At 38.4% G+C, this 18,750-nt stretch overlaps 1 protein-coding gene across 1 annotated transcript; it reads left to right on the top strand.

The window, feature by feature from the left end:
- The first annotated feature begins 13,895 nt into the window (after positions 1-13,895).
- Positions 13,896-16,858, top strand: LOC141800374 (uncharacterized). Its single transcript, XM_074682860.1, has 4 exons — positions 13,896-14,012; positions 14,664-14,878; positions 14,968-16,667; positions 16,806-16,858. The coding sequence occupies exons 1-4, from the start codon at positions 13,896-13,898 to the stop codon at positions 16,856-16,858; spliced, it is 2,085 nt and encodes a 694-aa protein (XP_074538961.1).
- The last annotated feature ends 1,892 nt before the right edge of the window (positions 16,859-18,750 follow it).

The raw sequence follows: 18,750 nt of genomic DNA, 5'->3' as shown, positions 1-18,750 counted from the left end.
TTGGTCTTCGTGAGGACTCGAGCAGCAGCGTTCTGAACCAGCTGCAGCTGTCTGACTGATTTTTTAGGGAGACCTGTAAAGACGCTGTTACAGTAATCAAGCCTACTGAAGATAAAAGCATGGACCAGTTTTTCCAGGTCCTGCTGACTCATCAGTCCTTTAATCCTGGACACATTCTTTAAGTGATAGTAGGCTGACTTTGTAACTGTCTTGATGTGTTTGTTAAAATTCAGATCTGAGTCCATGATCACGCCTAGGTTTCTGGCATGGTCAGTGGTTTTTAACTGTAACATCTGGAGCTGCTCACTGACTTTGACTCTCTCTGATTTGGCTCCAAAAACAACAACCTCAGTTTTGTCTTTGTTTAGCTGGAGGAAGTTTAGGCTCATCCAATCATTGATCTGTTCAATACATTTACCCAGAGCCTGTATGCTGCCATGATCACCTGGTGATACTGAAATGTATAACTGTGTGTCGTCAGCATAGTTATGGTAACTGACTTTGTTGTTTTTTATAATCTGAGCCAATGGGAGCATATAAATGTTAAACAGCAGAGGCCCCAGGATGGATCCTTGGGGGACGCCACATGTTATTTTTGTCCGCTCAGATGTACAGTTACCTATAGACACAAAACAGTCTCTGTCCTTCAGGTAAGATTTAAACCAATTAAGTGCTGTGCCAGAAAGTCCCACCCAGTTCTCTAGTCGGTTTAACAGTATGTCATGGTCTACTGTATCGAAAGCAGCACTGAGATCAAGCAGCACAACTACTGAAACTGTGCCACTGTCTGTGTTCAGGTGGATGTCATTAAACACCTTAACCAGTGCAGTCTCAGTGCTGTGATGAGGCCGGAAACCTGACTGGAAGACATCAAAACAGTCGTTCAGTGTCATAAAGTTATGTAATTGCTGAAAAACTGCTCTCTCAATAATTTTACTTAAAAATGGTAAATTGGATATGGGCCTGTAGTTGTTTTTCACTGTCTTGTCTAAATTGTTCTTTTTCAACATAGGCTTGATCACAGCAGTTTTCAGGGCTTGTGGGAAAACGCCTGAGAGAAGAGACACGTTTACAATCTGTACCAGATCTGATGCCATGATTTTTGAGACTTTTTTGAAAAAATCTGTTGGCAGGATATCTAGACAACAGGAGGAAGAATTTAAGTTATGTATAATGTCCTCCAGGTTTCTATGGTTTATAGGATAGAATTGCGTCATGATGTTAAGATGGGCTCTAGGTGGGCACAACTCATATCCCAAACCTGATATAGAGGAAGTGACTGTTTGTCTAATCTTTTCAATTTTTTCTGTAAAGAATGAGGCAAAATCATTGCAGGCCTTACTGGAATGAAATTCAAGGCTTACTGACACAGGAGGGTTGGTTAGTCTCTCAACAGTAGCAAACAAGGCACGTGTGTTGTTATGGTTTTTGGCAATAATGTCAGAGAAAAAAGATTGCCTAGCATCCCTCAGTAGTGAATTATAAATTTGAATTTGTTCTTTGTAAATCTCATAATGAATTTGAAGGTTTGTTTTTCGCCACCTACGTTCAGCTTTTCGACACTCTCTTTTTCCATTTCTTACATGTGTAGCATTTCTCCATGGAGATCTTTTCTTTCCTGAGATAACTTTCTCCTTCAGTGGGGCAATGGAGTCCATAACACTTGAAATTTTACAACTTAAGTTGTCTACAAGTTCATTGACTGAGCTGCTACAGGGCAGGGGGCTTGTGGAGGAGAAGACCTGGTTAAAGATTTCACTGGTGCTCTCAGTAATGCATCTTTTGTGGATTATTTCTGTTTGAATCTTTGTGTGCACTGAGATAGTGCTCTCAAAGAAAACACAGGAATGATCAGACAGAGCAACATCAGTCACAACAACCTTGGAAATGTTCAGACCCTTGGAGATAAGCAAGTCCAGAGTGTGGCCCTTATTGTGTGTGGGCTCTGTCACATGCTGAGTCAGCCCAAAGCTGTCCAGAGTAAAACTCAGTTCTTTGGTCCCTCTGTCCTGGGGGTTGTCAACATGAATGTTAAAATCACCAACAATAATGACATCATCAAACTCAACACATATTGTAGACAGCATTTCACTTAGATCATCAAAAAAGCTCACACAGTACTTAGGTGGCCTGTAAATAGTTATGATCATGGCTCTGGAGGTGGACTTCAGCTGAAGAGCAACATATTCAAAAGACTCAAAACCTCCAAAAGTTACCTGTTTGCATTTAAGGGAGTCGCTAAATAAAACTGCAACTCCACCTCCTCTCCTGTGAGCCCGTGTTACATTAACACTGTTATAAAACACACTGTGGCTTAAAACACCTGATATTCTTGAACAAGCTGATAGAAGAAGACAGAAAAGGAGTCTGCTTTTTCTAGTTTTTAAGTAAAAAAACTTTTTGTTTTTCAGAGTTTCCAGAGAAGTCCAGAAAATCTCTTATCTCAAGGTGTTAAAGGTTAAAAGTGATGAAAGGCTTGCTTGTAGAGAGTAAAAAATCGTACTTGTTAAGTTTCTTAAATTAAGAAAAGTGTGTTAAAACTAGAAAAGCACTCAGAGAGCACAGACCTGTGATTATGACGCAACACTTTAGTCCTACTTTAATGTTATACTCCTTTTCAGCAGACTGTCTGCTACAATTTGGTGTTAGTTGCAGGTTTGTTCAATATTTTTTTTCCTGACAGTGTTGAAAATTATGATGACCCAGAACATATTTTATATTCTGGATCTTAGTATCCAGAATATTACCAGGATCTGGATTGTACTTTTACATCGGTCAGAAATTATGGTGACCTTTATCGTGGAGTAATTTACACATATGGTGAAAAGGGCCCTATCTCACAATGATAAAGAATCCTTAAAAAAAAATCCTAGATCCAGACGGTGATCCAGATCACCTCCAAAATATGACTTTTTCCTTATCCCATTTTGAACATTTTCTGAAAATGTCATCAAGATCGGTTGGCTAGTTTTTGAGTTATGTTGTTCACAGACAAACTTCTCAAGTACACCTTTCCTTATTCATCAGCAGATTTTTTAAAAGCAATCCAGGCATCATTTTTGTCCTTTAAATCTTGATGTAGCAATAAGAAATATCAGGACTTTTCTGGACAGAATCGGATTCAGAATTGCTTTCTTGATCCTTGTGGAGAAATTGCATTTTAGTCTCATCTCCTCCAAGAAACATAAAGGGCAATAACAAGGGGAAGACAGGAGCGGGAGAACTGTGGAGGCTAGAGGGGCACATAGTTTGAGATTAAGAAACACCTCAGCATATTGGCATATGATAACAACAAACAAAAACGGAACTTTCACATATGTCACTGCCAAGAAGTTGCCTGTCTAATTCAACAGTCTTTGCCAAACTAAGAAATCCACACTTGCTCTGAGTTCAATTTTTGCTGTGTTTGTGTGCTGGTCTAATCCTTGGCACAGCATAGTTTGCACAGACTCAGGCTCGCTGTTGCCCTCATTTTCCAGTGGTTCTGCTATAATAAGCTAACTGGCTTCTGCCCATAGCTTCATGGTTATTGTACAGACTTGAGTGCTGTAATAATCTCCTCAAACTGCAAGAGACCAACTCTATTTCCTGCGCTGAGCAGTTATGCTGAAGTTAACTTAGGGAGCCTGTCACAATCCCTCCAGGCAAGACATCAGTTCATTCATATGGCTCAATATTCACAGTATTGTTCATCACTTAGTTAAAATTCAATGAGTGGGCCAACAAGTAGAAACCACCACCTCCAGTTTTTTGATGTTATACTCATCCAATCTCAGTTTCTCCAAAGACACTGGACAGATTTTCGAACTCCCAACCATTAAACATCTCTCTTCTTTCTTTTCCTCCTCACAAATCTTCCTGAGTGTTACTGAACTGGATCCTGGGAACACAGGGATGATCCCTTTTCAATCTGGCTTGGAGCCTTATCTCATCACTGTCTGTAAATTACATACTGTCTGCTCTGTTACATTACTCCACATCCCATTGTGATGGGATTAAGATCAATCTCTGAGAGGCCTTTGATACAGCTGATCCTTCCTTACTACTGTTCAGATCATCTCAAATTGGATTATCATTTTTGGTGATGCTTTTTGAAATACATTCATGTTGAAGTTACACATAAACAGCAGATATTACTGCTCGCTCAGTGACCCGGTGAACAAAAACGTTTTCTACAACAACAGAAATATTAGGTTTCCTCTCAAAGAAACAACTTACTTCACTTTTAAAGAGTGAGAGCAGCAACTGTCAGCAGAATACCTCAGAGTATTTTCTGATCAGGACGTGTGTTAATTTGCAAGTGAAGAAACTTGTCCCTGTCTGAACAGTCCGTACACATCATCCACATCCTGTTAGAGAAAGGCCTAACTCCACTCAAAGGAGTTTTGTCCTTATCTCTTCTTCTCCTCTCTGAGGGAAATAATCTCATTTTACGTTTCTCATCTGCTGCCAGCTCAGTGTGTTCCTCTCCTGCGGGGTTTGTGTTCTCCAGAGATTGTAGAGTCGATTATGTGAGTTGTTGTCTTGATCTTCCAAATATTCATTCACATTCCCTGAATCATTTTTGTCACTTTGGTACTTTGGTTTGTGGGTTTTGTATCTTGTCTTTTTAATGGAAATAAATGGGGCAAGACACATTGGAGCAGAGTTTATAGATGCTATCGAGGATGCTCCACTGAAATGGGATCATTTTGTTGTTGTAACTTAATGAAATATTTGACGTTAAACCATAACAAATCTATTTCCTTTTAGAGCAAACAAAGGTTTTTGTATTGTCCATGTTGATAATTATAAACTTTCATTGGTATAAAAGTGAGTTTAGAGTCTTTGTTTATGGTTTGACCATCTTTCAAAATGCTGCATTCTAGTCTGAAACAAAATTCACTACAACTCTAACACGCCATATGCTGTATGATACCGTATGTTGTATGTGAAGTAAATCCCACCCTTTGGTTTTATATCATGTAATATCAAAGTTGATCATATCCCCTCTATCTCCATTACAATATGGCACTGTATTGTCTTGAACTCTTCTGTATCCAACTGTGTCAAACTAATCTTAGCTGATCTTATCATAATCTACCCCACTGTGTTACAGGGTTTGAAATATAATGATAATGAATTGCACAAAAAGCCTTCAAATCTAGCATATCATGTAGTAATGTGTCAGATCATATCATAGTGTGTCATAGCCTACTATTTTAATCATATCTCACTGTATTCTGTGACATTGTATTGTACTGTACCCTATCAGACCCTATTGTACCGTATTGTACTTTTTCGTACCAAACATAACATTATCATATAATTTCATATCATTATGTGTCATTTTGTATCTCAGTTAGTCCTAGCCTACATATCATTTTATTGTTTAATTTTATTGTATTGTATTGTATCATATTGTAAAGTATCGTATCGTAACTTGTGCTATGCTCCTCTTTTAATCATGTCATGTCACGTCCATAGACTGTATATCGAGTGGACAGCGTGGCTCCACCATTTATCATTGTACGGTTTTGAAGCCAAAATACCCCAGTCACAGGCACAGCCATTGTAGCAGTTGTGAAGCCAGAGTCTGCACACCAGAGACTCTGAGGGATTCTAGGAGAATCTGAGTGGAGCTGGGTAACAAAAATAATATATATTTTTTTTCTTTTAAGAGTCTAATCACTTCTTGACTCTAACTCTCGTACAATCCCCGAAAAAATTACACAAGAACAGCAGCTGTCAATCATCGTTAAATGTGACGTAAAGCTTCGTTTTAAACCTCTTATAACTAATGAAAACAAAACGTTTCAGAAAAAAGAGGACTTGAATACAAGGCAGCCAAATGATATCTTCAAGCCACCACAACAAGCAGACGTGAGAAACATTTCTATGAGGTGAAATTATTTTTTAAAGTTTGACCACAGCCCATCTGGAATGGCTGGAGAGCCGGATTTTTTAACCTATACTGCAGCCAGCCACCAGGGGGAGCAGTTTTCGTGGCAACCTCACTTCGAGCCAAGCAAGGTGATGTCCATTTTTTTTTACAGTCTATGGTCACGTCACACTGTATTGTATAATGTTAATCGAACTGTTCCACATTTATTGTAATATGAAGTACCATACTGTACCACATCTTAGCTTACGTTATTGTGAGCTAAGAGTGTACCATTTAATTTCATATTGTATTATATCGTATCTTATCTTATCTTATCTTATGGTATTGTGTCATCTCATGTATTAACTTTTCCTTTCCCAACCTTTTAAGCCTATTGTGTCAAATTGTATTGTAGTGAATTGTATTAGTTCGTATCAAGTTGTACCATACAGTACCGTACTGTACCGTACCGTACCATATCTTATCTTATGCTAACATATCTTATGTTATATTATGTTATATTATGTTATCTTATCTAATCTTATCTTAGCGTATCTTATCTTATTTTATCTTACCTTACCGTACGGAACCTTACCTTGTCTTACAGTACCATACCATACCTTACCATACCTTACCGTACCGTACCGTACCGTACCGTACCGTACCGTACCGTACCGTACCGTACCGTATCTTAACATTTTAATCACATCGCATCTTATGATTTTAAGACTATCACATCATATTATTCTGTTTTGTATCATATCGTATTGTACAGTATTGTATTGTAACTTATCCCACAATCATAAGTGAAACATAATCTTAAACCTATTGTGTTGTATCGTAACATTTGTTTCCTACTGCATTAACATAATGACTATATTCTCTAAAAAGAAGGAGCGGAAAAAAGAAAGAAATTCACCAGATCTTAATTGGTTTTTCTTCCAGTATTTATTTCCTTAAAGACTTCACTGCACAGGCACAGTTAAATAATGCATGACTCTAAAATGACTTTCTTTTAAAACCTAGAATTAAATGTGTGAAGTAGTTTCTTTTCATAAAAGTGTCACAAGGGGTGCATATTTGGAAAGTGAAAGAGTTGTAGCGACACTGAAGAGCTGAAATAATAGAGAATAAAGCATAGCTCGGAGGAGATCTATAATACATATCAAAGTCAAGATTTCAGTTTAGTTCTCATGGGAAATGAAGCTGTAATTAAAGAGAGGATGTTGATGAGAAAATGTGCTGCATGAACAAAAAAGAGGCAGAAAAGGGATGAAGAAAAAACATTGAAGGAAAGATCCTTCAAAGTCAGCTCAGGCTCAAGTTGATTCTCTTCAGCGAGGAAAGGTACAGAATGAAAAAACATGTTTTTTTTATTTGAAGTTAACTCTAAGATTTCCACATTTTTCATGTCAATACTGAAATGCTCACTGTCAGTCTCTTCTTGTCTCTTCCTCTCAGCAGATCATGGTTACAGATTCATCCACATGAAGGATCCTGAAGTTGTTGCTCCGCTTGTTTCGACTTCCTGCCGACTTAAGTGATTACACGGTGCTTGTCATCATTGTGAGACCCACACACACACACACTCTCACACACACACACACACACAAGCACATTAGAATGTGAAATTTCACACTCCAGGCTCAATTTGTTCTCATCTGTCAGTGATTTTTCTAAACTGATTAGCTTCCATTTGAATAATCCTGAAAACTTTCCTCTGTGACATTGAGAAATCATCTTAATACTAAAACAACCTGAAAGTCTGAGCTGAGACAGAGCTGCTGAGTCACTGAAACTATCTCAGAAAATCCTTTAGCTTGATTAACTCTCCTCATTTTATACAGGGCTCAAGACACTGTCTTCATTCTCTACTTTCTTTAAAATGATGATGAGGTAACAGTGCTTTACATCTCGGCAATAGACTGTATAATGTCTGGAAGTGGTCTCTGTGATGTCACCTATTTGTTTGTGACACAGAATTCTAAAGTCAATTGTCAGTGGTTGCCATATTGGGAAAGCTGACTAAATCAGTTTTTTTTTCAAGTTAGGATGAGGGAAAAGGCACAAGTTGTCTTGATCCAAAAACTTGGTCTTTCTTCAGGGAATGTGTTGCAACAAGGAGGCAAGAGGTACAGAGACGAACCGGTCGAACGTGGTGCGCTTGGGGAGCTAAATCTACAAAGAGTGTTGGATAACAATATATAGCAGCATGGAAGACACAGGTGAAACATGTTACGAAGGGGTCAGGTGATCACACAGGAAGGAGATTTGACTGTAACTAAAAGAGAGGGAGACAGATGTTAGCAAAACAAAATAGAAATCTGAGACCAGAATGACACAATGGAGAATTTGACAATTATTACAGTATGATTTTTTTTTGTTTATTTAATTTGGATCCCCATTAGCTGTACCCAGAAGCACAGCTAGTCTTCCTGGGGTCCGGGCTAAAAACAAACATATTTACAAGCACATAATGTATACACCTGAACTGACAAGAATGTAACAGTCTGCACAATCAATCACATTTTGGAAAGAGGAATAAAAACATACAACACACAAATTGAAACTTTACAATAACATCTTTCAAAAAAAAAAAAAAAACAACTATCTATTTTATTTCATATATTTATTTTGTATTTATTTTATTAATTATTACTGAACTACTATTGTTTTTTTATTATTATTTTATTATTTTATTTTACTATTTATTTTACTAGAATACATATAGTAGATGTAATCTAGTAAAATAAAGAAGAACACATTCACTATGTGCCAATTATCCGACAAATATGATGAGCTAATGTGTTTTTTAATTTTTATTTTTTTTAGACTTCATTTTAAAATGATATAATGAAGACAAAATAAATATGTTACAATGCCGGTATGTGGAAAAACTTTGAAAATAACAAGCAGTAAAAAAAACTTACCCCGGTACAGTGTGTGCCAATAAAGTAATAAGCTATTCAGACCCCAGCTGTTTTGTTTACCAGGCTGTAAATGTGTTTAATTTTTGGCTATAAAGATCAGCTTTTTGAATGAGTGTGTATGTGGTTTCCAGTGTTTCTGCAGCCAGCCTCTAGTGGACACTTGATAAACTACACTTAGTCTAGACACTTGACCTACACAAGTGTCTAGACTAATGGACTGTAAGACAAAAGGGGCCATGGCTCTAGTTTGATTAAATGAGGTATTAATAAAATAAATATCTTTTGTAAAAAAAAATTACCAAACTTCCTGACAAAGTGAGATAAATGAAATGCAAAGTTAATCACATCTGAGTTCGAAAAAGAAAACTCTCGCCTGACATCAGTTACGTGATATTCTATTTGTCATGTCGCTGCTTTAACTAGGACTTCAGATGTCATCATGACAAAGATCAGGACCCTGTATTTGAGGCTGATCTACTTGACTCGACTGCTTTTCATGAATGTTGTGCTAAAAATGGCAGTCATTACAAGAGATGACACTCTGACAACTTCTCAGTATGTAGGCCACCTCTATGTTTTCAGCTCCTGAGACAAAAACTGTATTTTTACCACTTTTTACTCCTGGGACTGACCCCATTAGAGGCTACAGCTGCTGTCAGTCACGGCACCAATGAGAGGTACAGCAGGCTCAAAAAATCTCTTTCCCCCCTTCTCTGTCTCAATGTCACATAAACTGTGCGGCAGCCTTGGCGTTAAATCGAGTAGAATTGATTTTACGCAGCGAGCAGAAAAGGCGGCGAGCATCCGGAGACATCTGAAGGGCTTGCCCCCCCTCCTACTCAAAAAGAGGAAAAAAAAAAAAAGATTATAGTTATATAAGTTTCCCTCCCACTCCCTCCATCCTCCCAGCCATCAGCAGGGGTGTTGCCATAGCAACCCCCACCCTTCGGTTTGAGACGTCAGAGCCAGGAGCTGGAGGATGAAGCCGCATGCAGCGCTCGTCTCTCGTGCCTCTCAGAGAGCACCTGTGATTTTGGACACCTCACATGCAACAGTCAGAGGAGCAGCGCTGGAGGAAATCTGATGATTGATCTGAGACTTGGCTGCTGCACATCGAGTACAAATCCAACAGAGGCAGAGCGGCTGATTCTACAGCACTGAAAGGTAAGCACGATGGCTTTGTTTTCAACCTGAATCCTTTATTGAGGGTGCAACACCTGTGTGTGTATGTGTGAGTCTGCAGGAGATAGTGTTTGTGATAGTAGCAGATTGCATGTGTGATTTAGTTTCCCTGGTTAATTCTGCGCTTTATATGAATTTGCATGAGAAGAGAGACTGAAAAAATATTAGGACGTTAAAGAGTCATGTTTCTTTTTTAACCCAAGGGGAGAAGGGTATGCAATGATTTCAATAACTCATCCTTCTTTCCTTAAATCTCTCCTTGTCCTCCTCTCCCCCGACATCCCACCTCTCCTCCTCATCCATCCTCTCCCCTCTTTCATCCCTTTCCCTCTCCCAGCAGTGATGTCGTGGCTCTTCCTGGACTGGTTCGTCCCCCTCTACCTGCTGGTGTCAGTGCTGGTGCTGGCAGGGTTTGGAGCGTGTCTGTACTTCTTGGAGCCCGGGCTGCAAGATGCCCACAAGTGGAGCAACAAAACAGTCCGGCATCACCCGCTGGTAGCCAGCGTGAACTGCAGAGATGACGATAGCAATGCTCTGATATGATCGAGAGGGCGAGGTGGAGCGGGGCGCGCCATCTGGACAGGGGTGCTGCCAGGACACCAGGGGGAGGGGGGACGGGGAGCCAACACCTTAAAGATGGAGACAGGAAATGGCAGAGGAAGATGGAGGGGAGATGATCTGATAAGGGGAGCCCTGTTTTTTCATCCCAACTTTTCTCTGATCTCTATCACATTTTACGCTGTAGACATCAGGGCAAAGTGAAGCAGGAGAGTGTAAAAAATTTCAAAATAACACCAATTGCACAAGGAGAAGAAGACTGACCACATGGTTGATGGAGGACGTGTTGCCCTTTAGAAAAGAGTTTGTAACATGATGTAAATTTCATTCTCATTTTAAACTTGCTCCAACTTTTACATACGTTTTTGTATCTTGACAATCACTTTACATGCATCATGAAGTTTACTTATCGTGTGCAGTGGATGACATTAAGTGCAATGAATTTGTCGCCATCAGAGAGGGTGTTAATCCTCCCTCTGGTGGTGTCGGCTTGGCAGCTGCTGAGAAGCATGTAGATTGTTAGTGCCAATGTGCCAAAAATGGTGTAGTAGTGACTGTTTCAATAAAAGAAAAAAAGAATAAATAGGAGTGATTTAATCAAGGTGCCAAACTAATCTTAGATGGACCAAGAAAACAGAAAAATAGTATTTGGTAATGCTTAATATTGTTTTTCATTGTTTTTACCTGACAGCATGGTGAGGAAAGTTGGTGTGACGCTGTTTTTGATGATCATATGCTTCCTTTGTTCATACAAAATAAAACAATTTATCCTCAAATCTTCAGTTTTACTCTCTGTTATTATGATATGATATGATTGATCAAATAAGTGTTTGGAGCTAACAAGTGGAAATCAATCCACTGCAATGCTCATAATCCTACTTTTCATAACTTTTACCTCTATTGTTTCCATTCCTCCTCTTTTTCAAAGGACACCTTGTACTCTATTCTCTCAAGAGAACCACTAGTAAGCTGTACATCATTTTTTGAGTAAGATGTAAACAAAAATGACTTAATCAGTTCACATAATATCAAATTATTTTGTCTGACAAGGCTTCTCTGTTCTTTTTTCAAATATTCACGAGTTGATCAGCTGCTAGAAAGAGATGTGTTTAGTTCAGACTGTCCCATGTTTGAATTAAAATCTCTTTTCCAGGATCAAAGAGATAAAATCACTCAGCACAGAAACAATGCCCTGCAATAAAATCTACCCAGTTTTTTTATCGGACAACTCCCAAAGATCACAAGAAGAGGATACATTTCTCAGTTCAGCATTTATTCTGGTCACAGGTAAGGTTTACAGCGCTGGTCCCAAAAGAACAAGCCCCGATATCCGAGAACAATACAATTTTATAACAATCATTGCTACGCCTACCAGAGGTTGAGGTAAACTAAACACCCGAGAGTAATTGGCCAAGAAACATGACTGACACCACTGTCTCAACCCACAGCTGGTGTCAGTTTTCAGAGAGATGTGCTATCAAAGTGTGTGACTGTTGAATCAGAGCATGGAGCTAGGAGACCGGGTGAAAGTTTACACAGGGTCAAAGAGACCTCACAGACACAAGCTGGAGACAGAAGCTAACCTTCTATCTGCCAGATAAACATACATCAACCCTGAACATGGTACATGACCAGATTAAAATGCTAAATTACGTCAATTATTATAAAAATATTTAACAGACCAAAGAACAGAGTTTATAGTAAATGCCATGATGATAAAGAAAACGATACATTCAGATTCTTAAAAGATTCCGTCTATTTTTGTAGCTAGAGACCCCACTTATCTTTTTTAATAACTCAGCAACAATAGAAGAACATAGAATCTTTACACTGGGGAACTATCAAGAAAATTAGGGATGCACTTTATTATCGGCACAATATCGGTATCGGCTGATAAAAGCTTAAAAACACGTTTATCTGTATCGGCAGATATGAAAATTTCTGCTGATATGCACAGCCGATAATGTGCTATTCAGTTAGGATTATTATTATTTTCCATCTGAAAAATAAGCTCCTTAAATAAAATGTAGCACTTCATTTATTTGCACTGCAGAGCTCTGTGTCTGTCACCAGGTTGTTACAGTAGCTCTGAAATAATCAAATGCAACTTTGTTATGTTTAAAAATGCATTGTACATTTAAAGTGATCTAAAGAAATTATTTTTCTGTATTTCAATACTGAATGTCTTGAGTTTGAAAAAATAATACATTTCTTATTTATGGTAAAATCAAATGTTTTTTGTCTTGTTTTATGTGTGTTTCTTTAACAAACAAGACTGTCAAAATTAGAGTAACATACAAATTTCAGTACAGGATAGACTTAGCTTTCTTTACAGTGAAAAAAAACAAACAAACTTGTGATTATCGGTTTCGGCCAAAAGGGGTTTGATATATCGGCATATCGGATATTGGCAAAAACTTTCTTTTTACATCAGAATCAGAATCAAGTTTTGTTGCCAAGTACATTTGCACAAACAAGGAATTTGACTTGGTGTGTTGATGCAGCTTTTAACAAGACACAACACAAAAATATTAAGATAAAAATATACAAATTTTAAAAATAAAATTAAAAAAATGAAGAATATTTATAGAAATGAATGTGTTAATGTAACCCATAAGCAGACAGACAAACAGTCATGTTGCTAATTGTTTAATAGAGAGGGTCAAAGTAAAAAAAAAAAAGATAAAATAAAAATAATCTCTTTCTGGGTTCTCAGTAAGTCAGATGTTGTTTTTTGTCTTTCGGTATATTCATAACTCAACAATAGAATAAAACATTGCAGGAGCAATGCTCCTTAAAGAGGGGGTCTTAAAAATCTGTCCCACTGGTACCTCTGTTGTAACTTTTCATTTTCTCACACTGGTGTTTTAGAAAACCTTTTTCTTGCTTTTTGAATAATTTGTTGAAGCCGCCATCTCTCTGAGGCCCCCTGCTCCACAAACCCCCTTCCCTCTGATTGGCCAGCTCTCTGGAGGCCTGTCAGGGGCAGATCTATAGGCAGACCTTGGTGTTTGAGGCCCACCCCTCCAATGTGCCATCAACCAGTTAACAGATCCTCATCATCATTTCAACAAGTCTTGTGGAGATCTCATGCAATTCTTTAAAAAAACAGAGCATTTTGAGCATTTCAAAGACACATTCAGGGATTTCTGCAACATATAAATTTGGGACATGTAGACGTTTGAAAATCTGCACACTTTTAATCTGAACATCAGTGATTGAACGTTTGTGTTTGTATCAGTTATTCTCCCACAGTCAGACTCTTTAATGAGACCACATTAAGACTTCTCAAACAGAATCAACCAAAACAACATGACGGAGAGCCGAGTGGGAGTGAAACAGAGCAGCCTCAGTGTGGAGGAATGGAGGGAATGACTCGTGTTGCCCACCACTTCCTACTGCTGGGCTCCTTGTCTGCACTCTTTGACTTATTTACTCCCTCAGTGTGTGAGCAGCAGAGACAGAGCTCCAAACAGCAGGTCAGTGTGTCTTTCCTCCAGAGGAACTGCAAAAACCTCTGTTATCTTTCATTATATGGATTTGTTGTGATATACTGTTGTAGAGCAGAGCGGTTATATGGGTTCAAATTACTGCTGGAGTGCCAAGTGGTGTATTGTACGATGCTTTTTCACACTTCACTACTTTCAGGAGGGAAATATTGTTCTTTTTACTGCACTGAATCTGTTGGAATATATGGCTGCTTGTTAAAACAGACACATGGTTATTTAACAGAAGATGTGGCTAAATGTTGATATAAAATGGACTTCACCATTTTCTATCCTGTAATGCATTAATATAAACTGTTTTGGGATGTAATTTATTACTATAAAATCCTTATAAGTGTTATTTCTCTTGAAAAAGTTTACTTTTTAAATTAAAAACCAGTGCCTACTTACTCGTCTTAAGATAGCAGAGTGTATTGCATCTTTTGGATCTTGCTGAACTTCATGTAAATTTCATACACACTGATTTTTGAGAGTGGATACTTTATGCTGTTATCACAAAACTTCAGGATGTAAATATTTACTCCACCACTGTTTTTCCAGCCAAGCTACTTATTTTTGTTTCCTTTATAATTTCTGGACAACCGTAAAAGTAATAAATCTGTCATTCTGCTTCTTTCTTCACAGTGTATGGATGTGAAAATGAGTGTTTTCAACCGTCTGGCACCTCTGATCCCAAAAGCATCCAACAAACAAGTGAAAGAGCAGCCATCAGTGTGTCTGTCGCCCCCTCTTCCCCTGTCGTCTCCTGTCATCAAAAAGAAACCCATTAAGATCCCGTCATTTGACGAGAAAGGACTCATCTCTGAAACACACAGCTCAAAACACACACAGTCTGACAGGTAAATTCAACTTTGACTTCTTGTCTAGCTCTTTTCAGGTAATACAACAAGCTTTTTTTTCCTGAACTTGTTTTTCTCCCTATTTTTAGAACATTTGTTCCTATTTGCTCCTCTAAAACACCCAGTCCACCTTGTTGGAGTAAATCCTGCCACCATTCACAGAGACTCTATGGAGAAAGAGCTTCAACTCTCCCAAGGACCAAACCAAAAACATGTAACCCTCCAACTCTCAATCCAAAGCCCAGTATCTCCATTTCTCCTGCACCAAATTCCTCTCCCACTCTGCATCCAAAGCCAAGAGATTCCCATCATCCCCCAACCTCACATCTGTGTGAACCTTCTCCGTTACTGCACCAGCCTCCACCCAAACCCAGTGTATCACCAACTCTCATTGTCCCCACACCCAGGCTGAGTCCATCTCCAACCTCTCTGTGTGCAGACAGCCGAGGAGGAAAGCAACCTTCTCCTGTTGCTCAAGAGAGACGCGCTCGATCCATCACTATATCAAACAGCAGCAAACTGAGGCCAACAAATGAGGCTAAGCATGACGTTCTGGACCAAGCAGCTCTTCTGGACTTCACTCATCCGGCTTTGAGAAGAGCCTCCTCCATGACAAGTGGAGAAAGACCCGCAGGAATGTCTCAGAATTCCTGCTCGATGCAAGGAAAAGTTTGTGTAACTAAGAGAGAACACACTGCAAGGGATAAAGCAAAACTTCTCTGTGGAAACAAAGATCTCAGTACAATACCAAAACCTAAGTTGAGCATCAAACAGCAGCAGGAGCTTCTGCACAGTGGGGACAAAAGAGCACAGATATTAAAATCAGAGGCTAAGTTTGGTCATAATCAGAGAGAACTGCAGTCGATGTTTGATGGAAAGGTTGCAAACCTTCAGAGGAAATATACAGACTTTACTCACACTCATACACGAGGATTTACCTCTAATGACCGATCAAATGAGGGAATATATTCAGAGAGACAAGTGACTCCACGAATGTCATTCTCAACAGAGCCTCCTCTGAATCAGTCAGCTGTCTCACCCAATATCGAGCTCCGCAGGAGACAATTTGACTCAAACGACAAAACAAAAGCCAATACAACGTTTCTACCGAGCCCGAGTCTCAGAAGACCTCAGGTGGAAACAAAAAATCAGACAGGGAATTCTTCTGAACTCTTTCGGCAAAACATCATACCTCCTCAGAGAAACAGACTCTGGTCCAGTCAAACCTCGCAGATTGATGTGAAGAGCGCAGTTATCCAGTCTGACTGCGTTTCAAAGGATTACCAGGCAGGCACAATCGATCAGAAAACAGAGGCTCAGCAGTGTACACACAGATTAAACCCACTAAAGACATGTCTGGTGGCTCCTCAGTCTCAAGAGGCCTCCAGCCCTGCGTCTGTGGAGAGTACTGCATCAAAACGTGATGCTACATCACCAAATCATCTGTTAGATCACAAACAGCAGAAAAACAGTGATGAAGTGAAGCTTTGTGACACAGGTGTGACTCAAACTGGTGTCCGTGCACCATCAGGACATCCCTCAGAGGAGTGTGATGTGAGCTGGCCCTCCTCTGTAACACAATGCCTGTTCAACACAAACAGTTTTGGCTCCAGTTCAAAGGGATTGTTCGACCACAAAGCGGGCTGGAGACCAAAAGAGACAATAGCAACATCAGTTTCTCCCTCACAACAGAAACTGAGCTGCAACCCAGCAGGCAGAGCTTTTATCATGGAGGAAGCAGAAGATCCTTACTACGTCACCATGTATTACCCAGGTTCAGTGTACGTAGGTGAGTACAGATATCATCCAAACCACTTATAAGTCTTTAACACAACAAATCACTCAAATAGCACGTCCAAAGCAGTGCATCACCTTCTTGTTTTCAGTCTATTTAAGGTAAGAGTTGTATAATTTTGTTTCTTCAAAGGGGGCGGGCACTCAAACGTGGGGGTGGTCACAGAGGATAGCAGAGGGATTTGAGGGCCTGCTCCTTATCAGCAGAGCAACAGACCTGCTGAAGAGAGACGCGACAGCGCTAGTTAGCACACTATCAAAGTCAGTCCCACAGAGACAAACAAACACAACAAAAACATGCAGGAAGAAAGTCAGAGGAAGGATGAAAGCAGAGCAACGCTGAGATAAAGCGTGAGTAACACAGCTGTGGTTCTCTGCCTTTTTAGAAATCCCTGTGAATGTTTTTACTTGAAAATATCACAGCAACACTTGCAAATATTTTGTAATAACTGCTTTTAAACATTAAGAGGTAAAATGAAAGGTAGAGATAAAAAAAACACTACTTATAATGAATAAGGTGGTTAAACTGAAGCTGTTTCATGTGGCCACTTTAAAAATGTAGTGGATACAAACCTCAGGACTCTTTTAATTAAGAAACACTCTTCATCACTTTGCTACAGGCTGAATTGTGTTTGTTCATGACCGCTGTGTTTTCACATTAATGATAATATGAACAGCTTTTAGAGGCTGCATGGGGCCTGCATTTTGCTCTGCAAAACAAACCAAGCCCTGTGGGTACGCTTTCCGGCTTTTTCTGCAGGCTCTCAGTCGGAACACACAGTCATCATTAGACGACAGTTTGCCAAGATATTATTGGGCTCTACCTGTTGATGTGAGAGCTGACAGGTTGGGTATCAAAAGATGTTGGATATTTGTATCACTAAGCATCTAGAAACACTTCAGGGTTTAACTTTTCATAATAGTAGATGATCTCACAGGCCTCACTTCCACTACTTAGATGAATCAAAGTATACTTGCTTAATGCTTTCGGCACATTACATTCAATACTACATATGCTTTCAAACATGTTAAAGAAAAATGAATTTTACAATATTTATGCCTCCGTTACTCAGAATATTTACAGAAAAGCACAGAAATTGAAAGTATAGATTAAGTTTTCATTTTAAATAATAAGGATCTGAGTAAAAAAGATTTAAATGTTGTAATTATTGCACACCCAGATGGTGAAATAGTAAATACCTGCTGAAATTAAACTCATATAATCTGACAATATATGAGTAATCTGCATTTCCTTTTGAAAACTAAAATATAAATAAATATATATATATATATATATATATATATATATATATATATATATATATATATATATATATATATATATATATATATATATATATATATATATATATATATATATATATATATATTAATTTTTTTATTTTTTTTTATTATTTAAAAAAAAAAACAAGGGTAAAAAGTAAGATTGACTATTTTGACATTTGGCTTGAATGAAGTGTATTTTTATTATTATTATTATTTTAGTAGTGCACTTGTACCTGATTTAAGTATTCCTGTTATTTGGATTATCAACCTCATACATTTGTAGTTGAAAAACGACATTTTCTATATAGAAACTTTCTTCTAACAAATATAAAATGTCACCCATACATTTGGAATAAAAAAATTTACTTCAGATCTTTTATTAAGTTATTGCAATTTGCATTGTTTCATTGTAATTTGATTTCATTGTGATATGTTTAGAAGACATAACTCGATAAAGTTTTAAAGAAGAAAGAAGATAAACTCTATAACGATAAAGAATGAGTCACAATGTCATGGTCACTTTGTGAGAAGAGGTAGAAAATATATTATTCCAGCTTCATGGCTTACAGTGTATTTTGGTATGGCATTTAAACCAGCTCCTCCTCAGTGGTTTTCTATGTTACAAAACAAATGTTTTTCCATTTCAGAATAATTCTGCAAATATAATTCAGTTTGTGGTCATAATAATGTTCATTGGCATATGAGTCTGACAGAAAAGTGTACCAAAAAAACTGTCCCCTTGAGGTAGTTACACTGCGCATGCGCACTGCATCTCCCCACTCCCTCTCCTC

This window comes from Halichoeres trimaculatus, unplaced genomic scaffold (genome assembly GCF_033239565.1).
Source record: "Halichoeres trimaculatus isolate MK-OKI-2021-1 unplaced genomic scaffold, fHalTri1.1 fHalTri1_scaffold_2, whole genome shotgun sequence".
NCBI lineage: Eukaryota > Metazoa > Chordata > Actinopteri > Labriformes > Labridae > Halichoeres > Halichoeres trimaculatus.
Note: the sequence above shows the minus strand (reverse complement) of the source record. Positions and strands in the feature narration are given on the sequence as shown.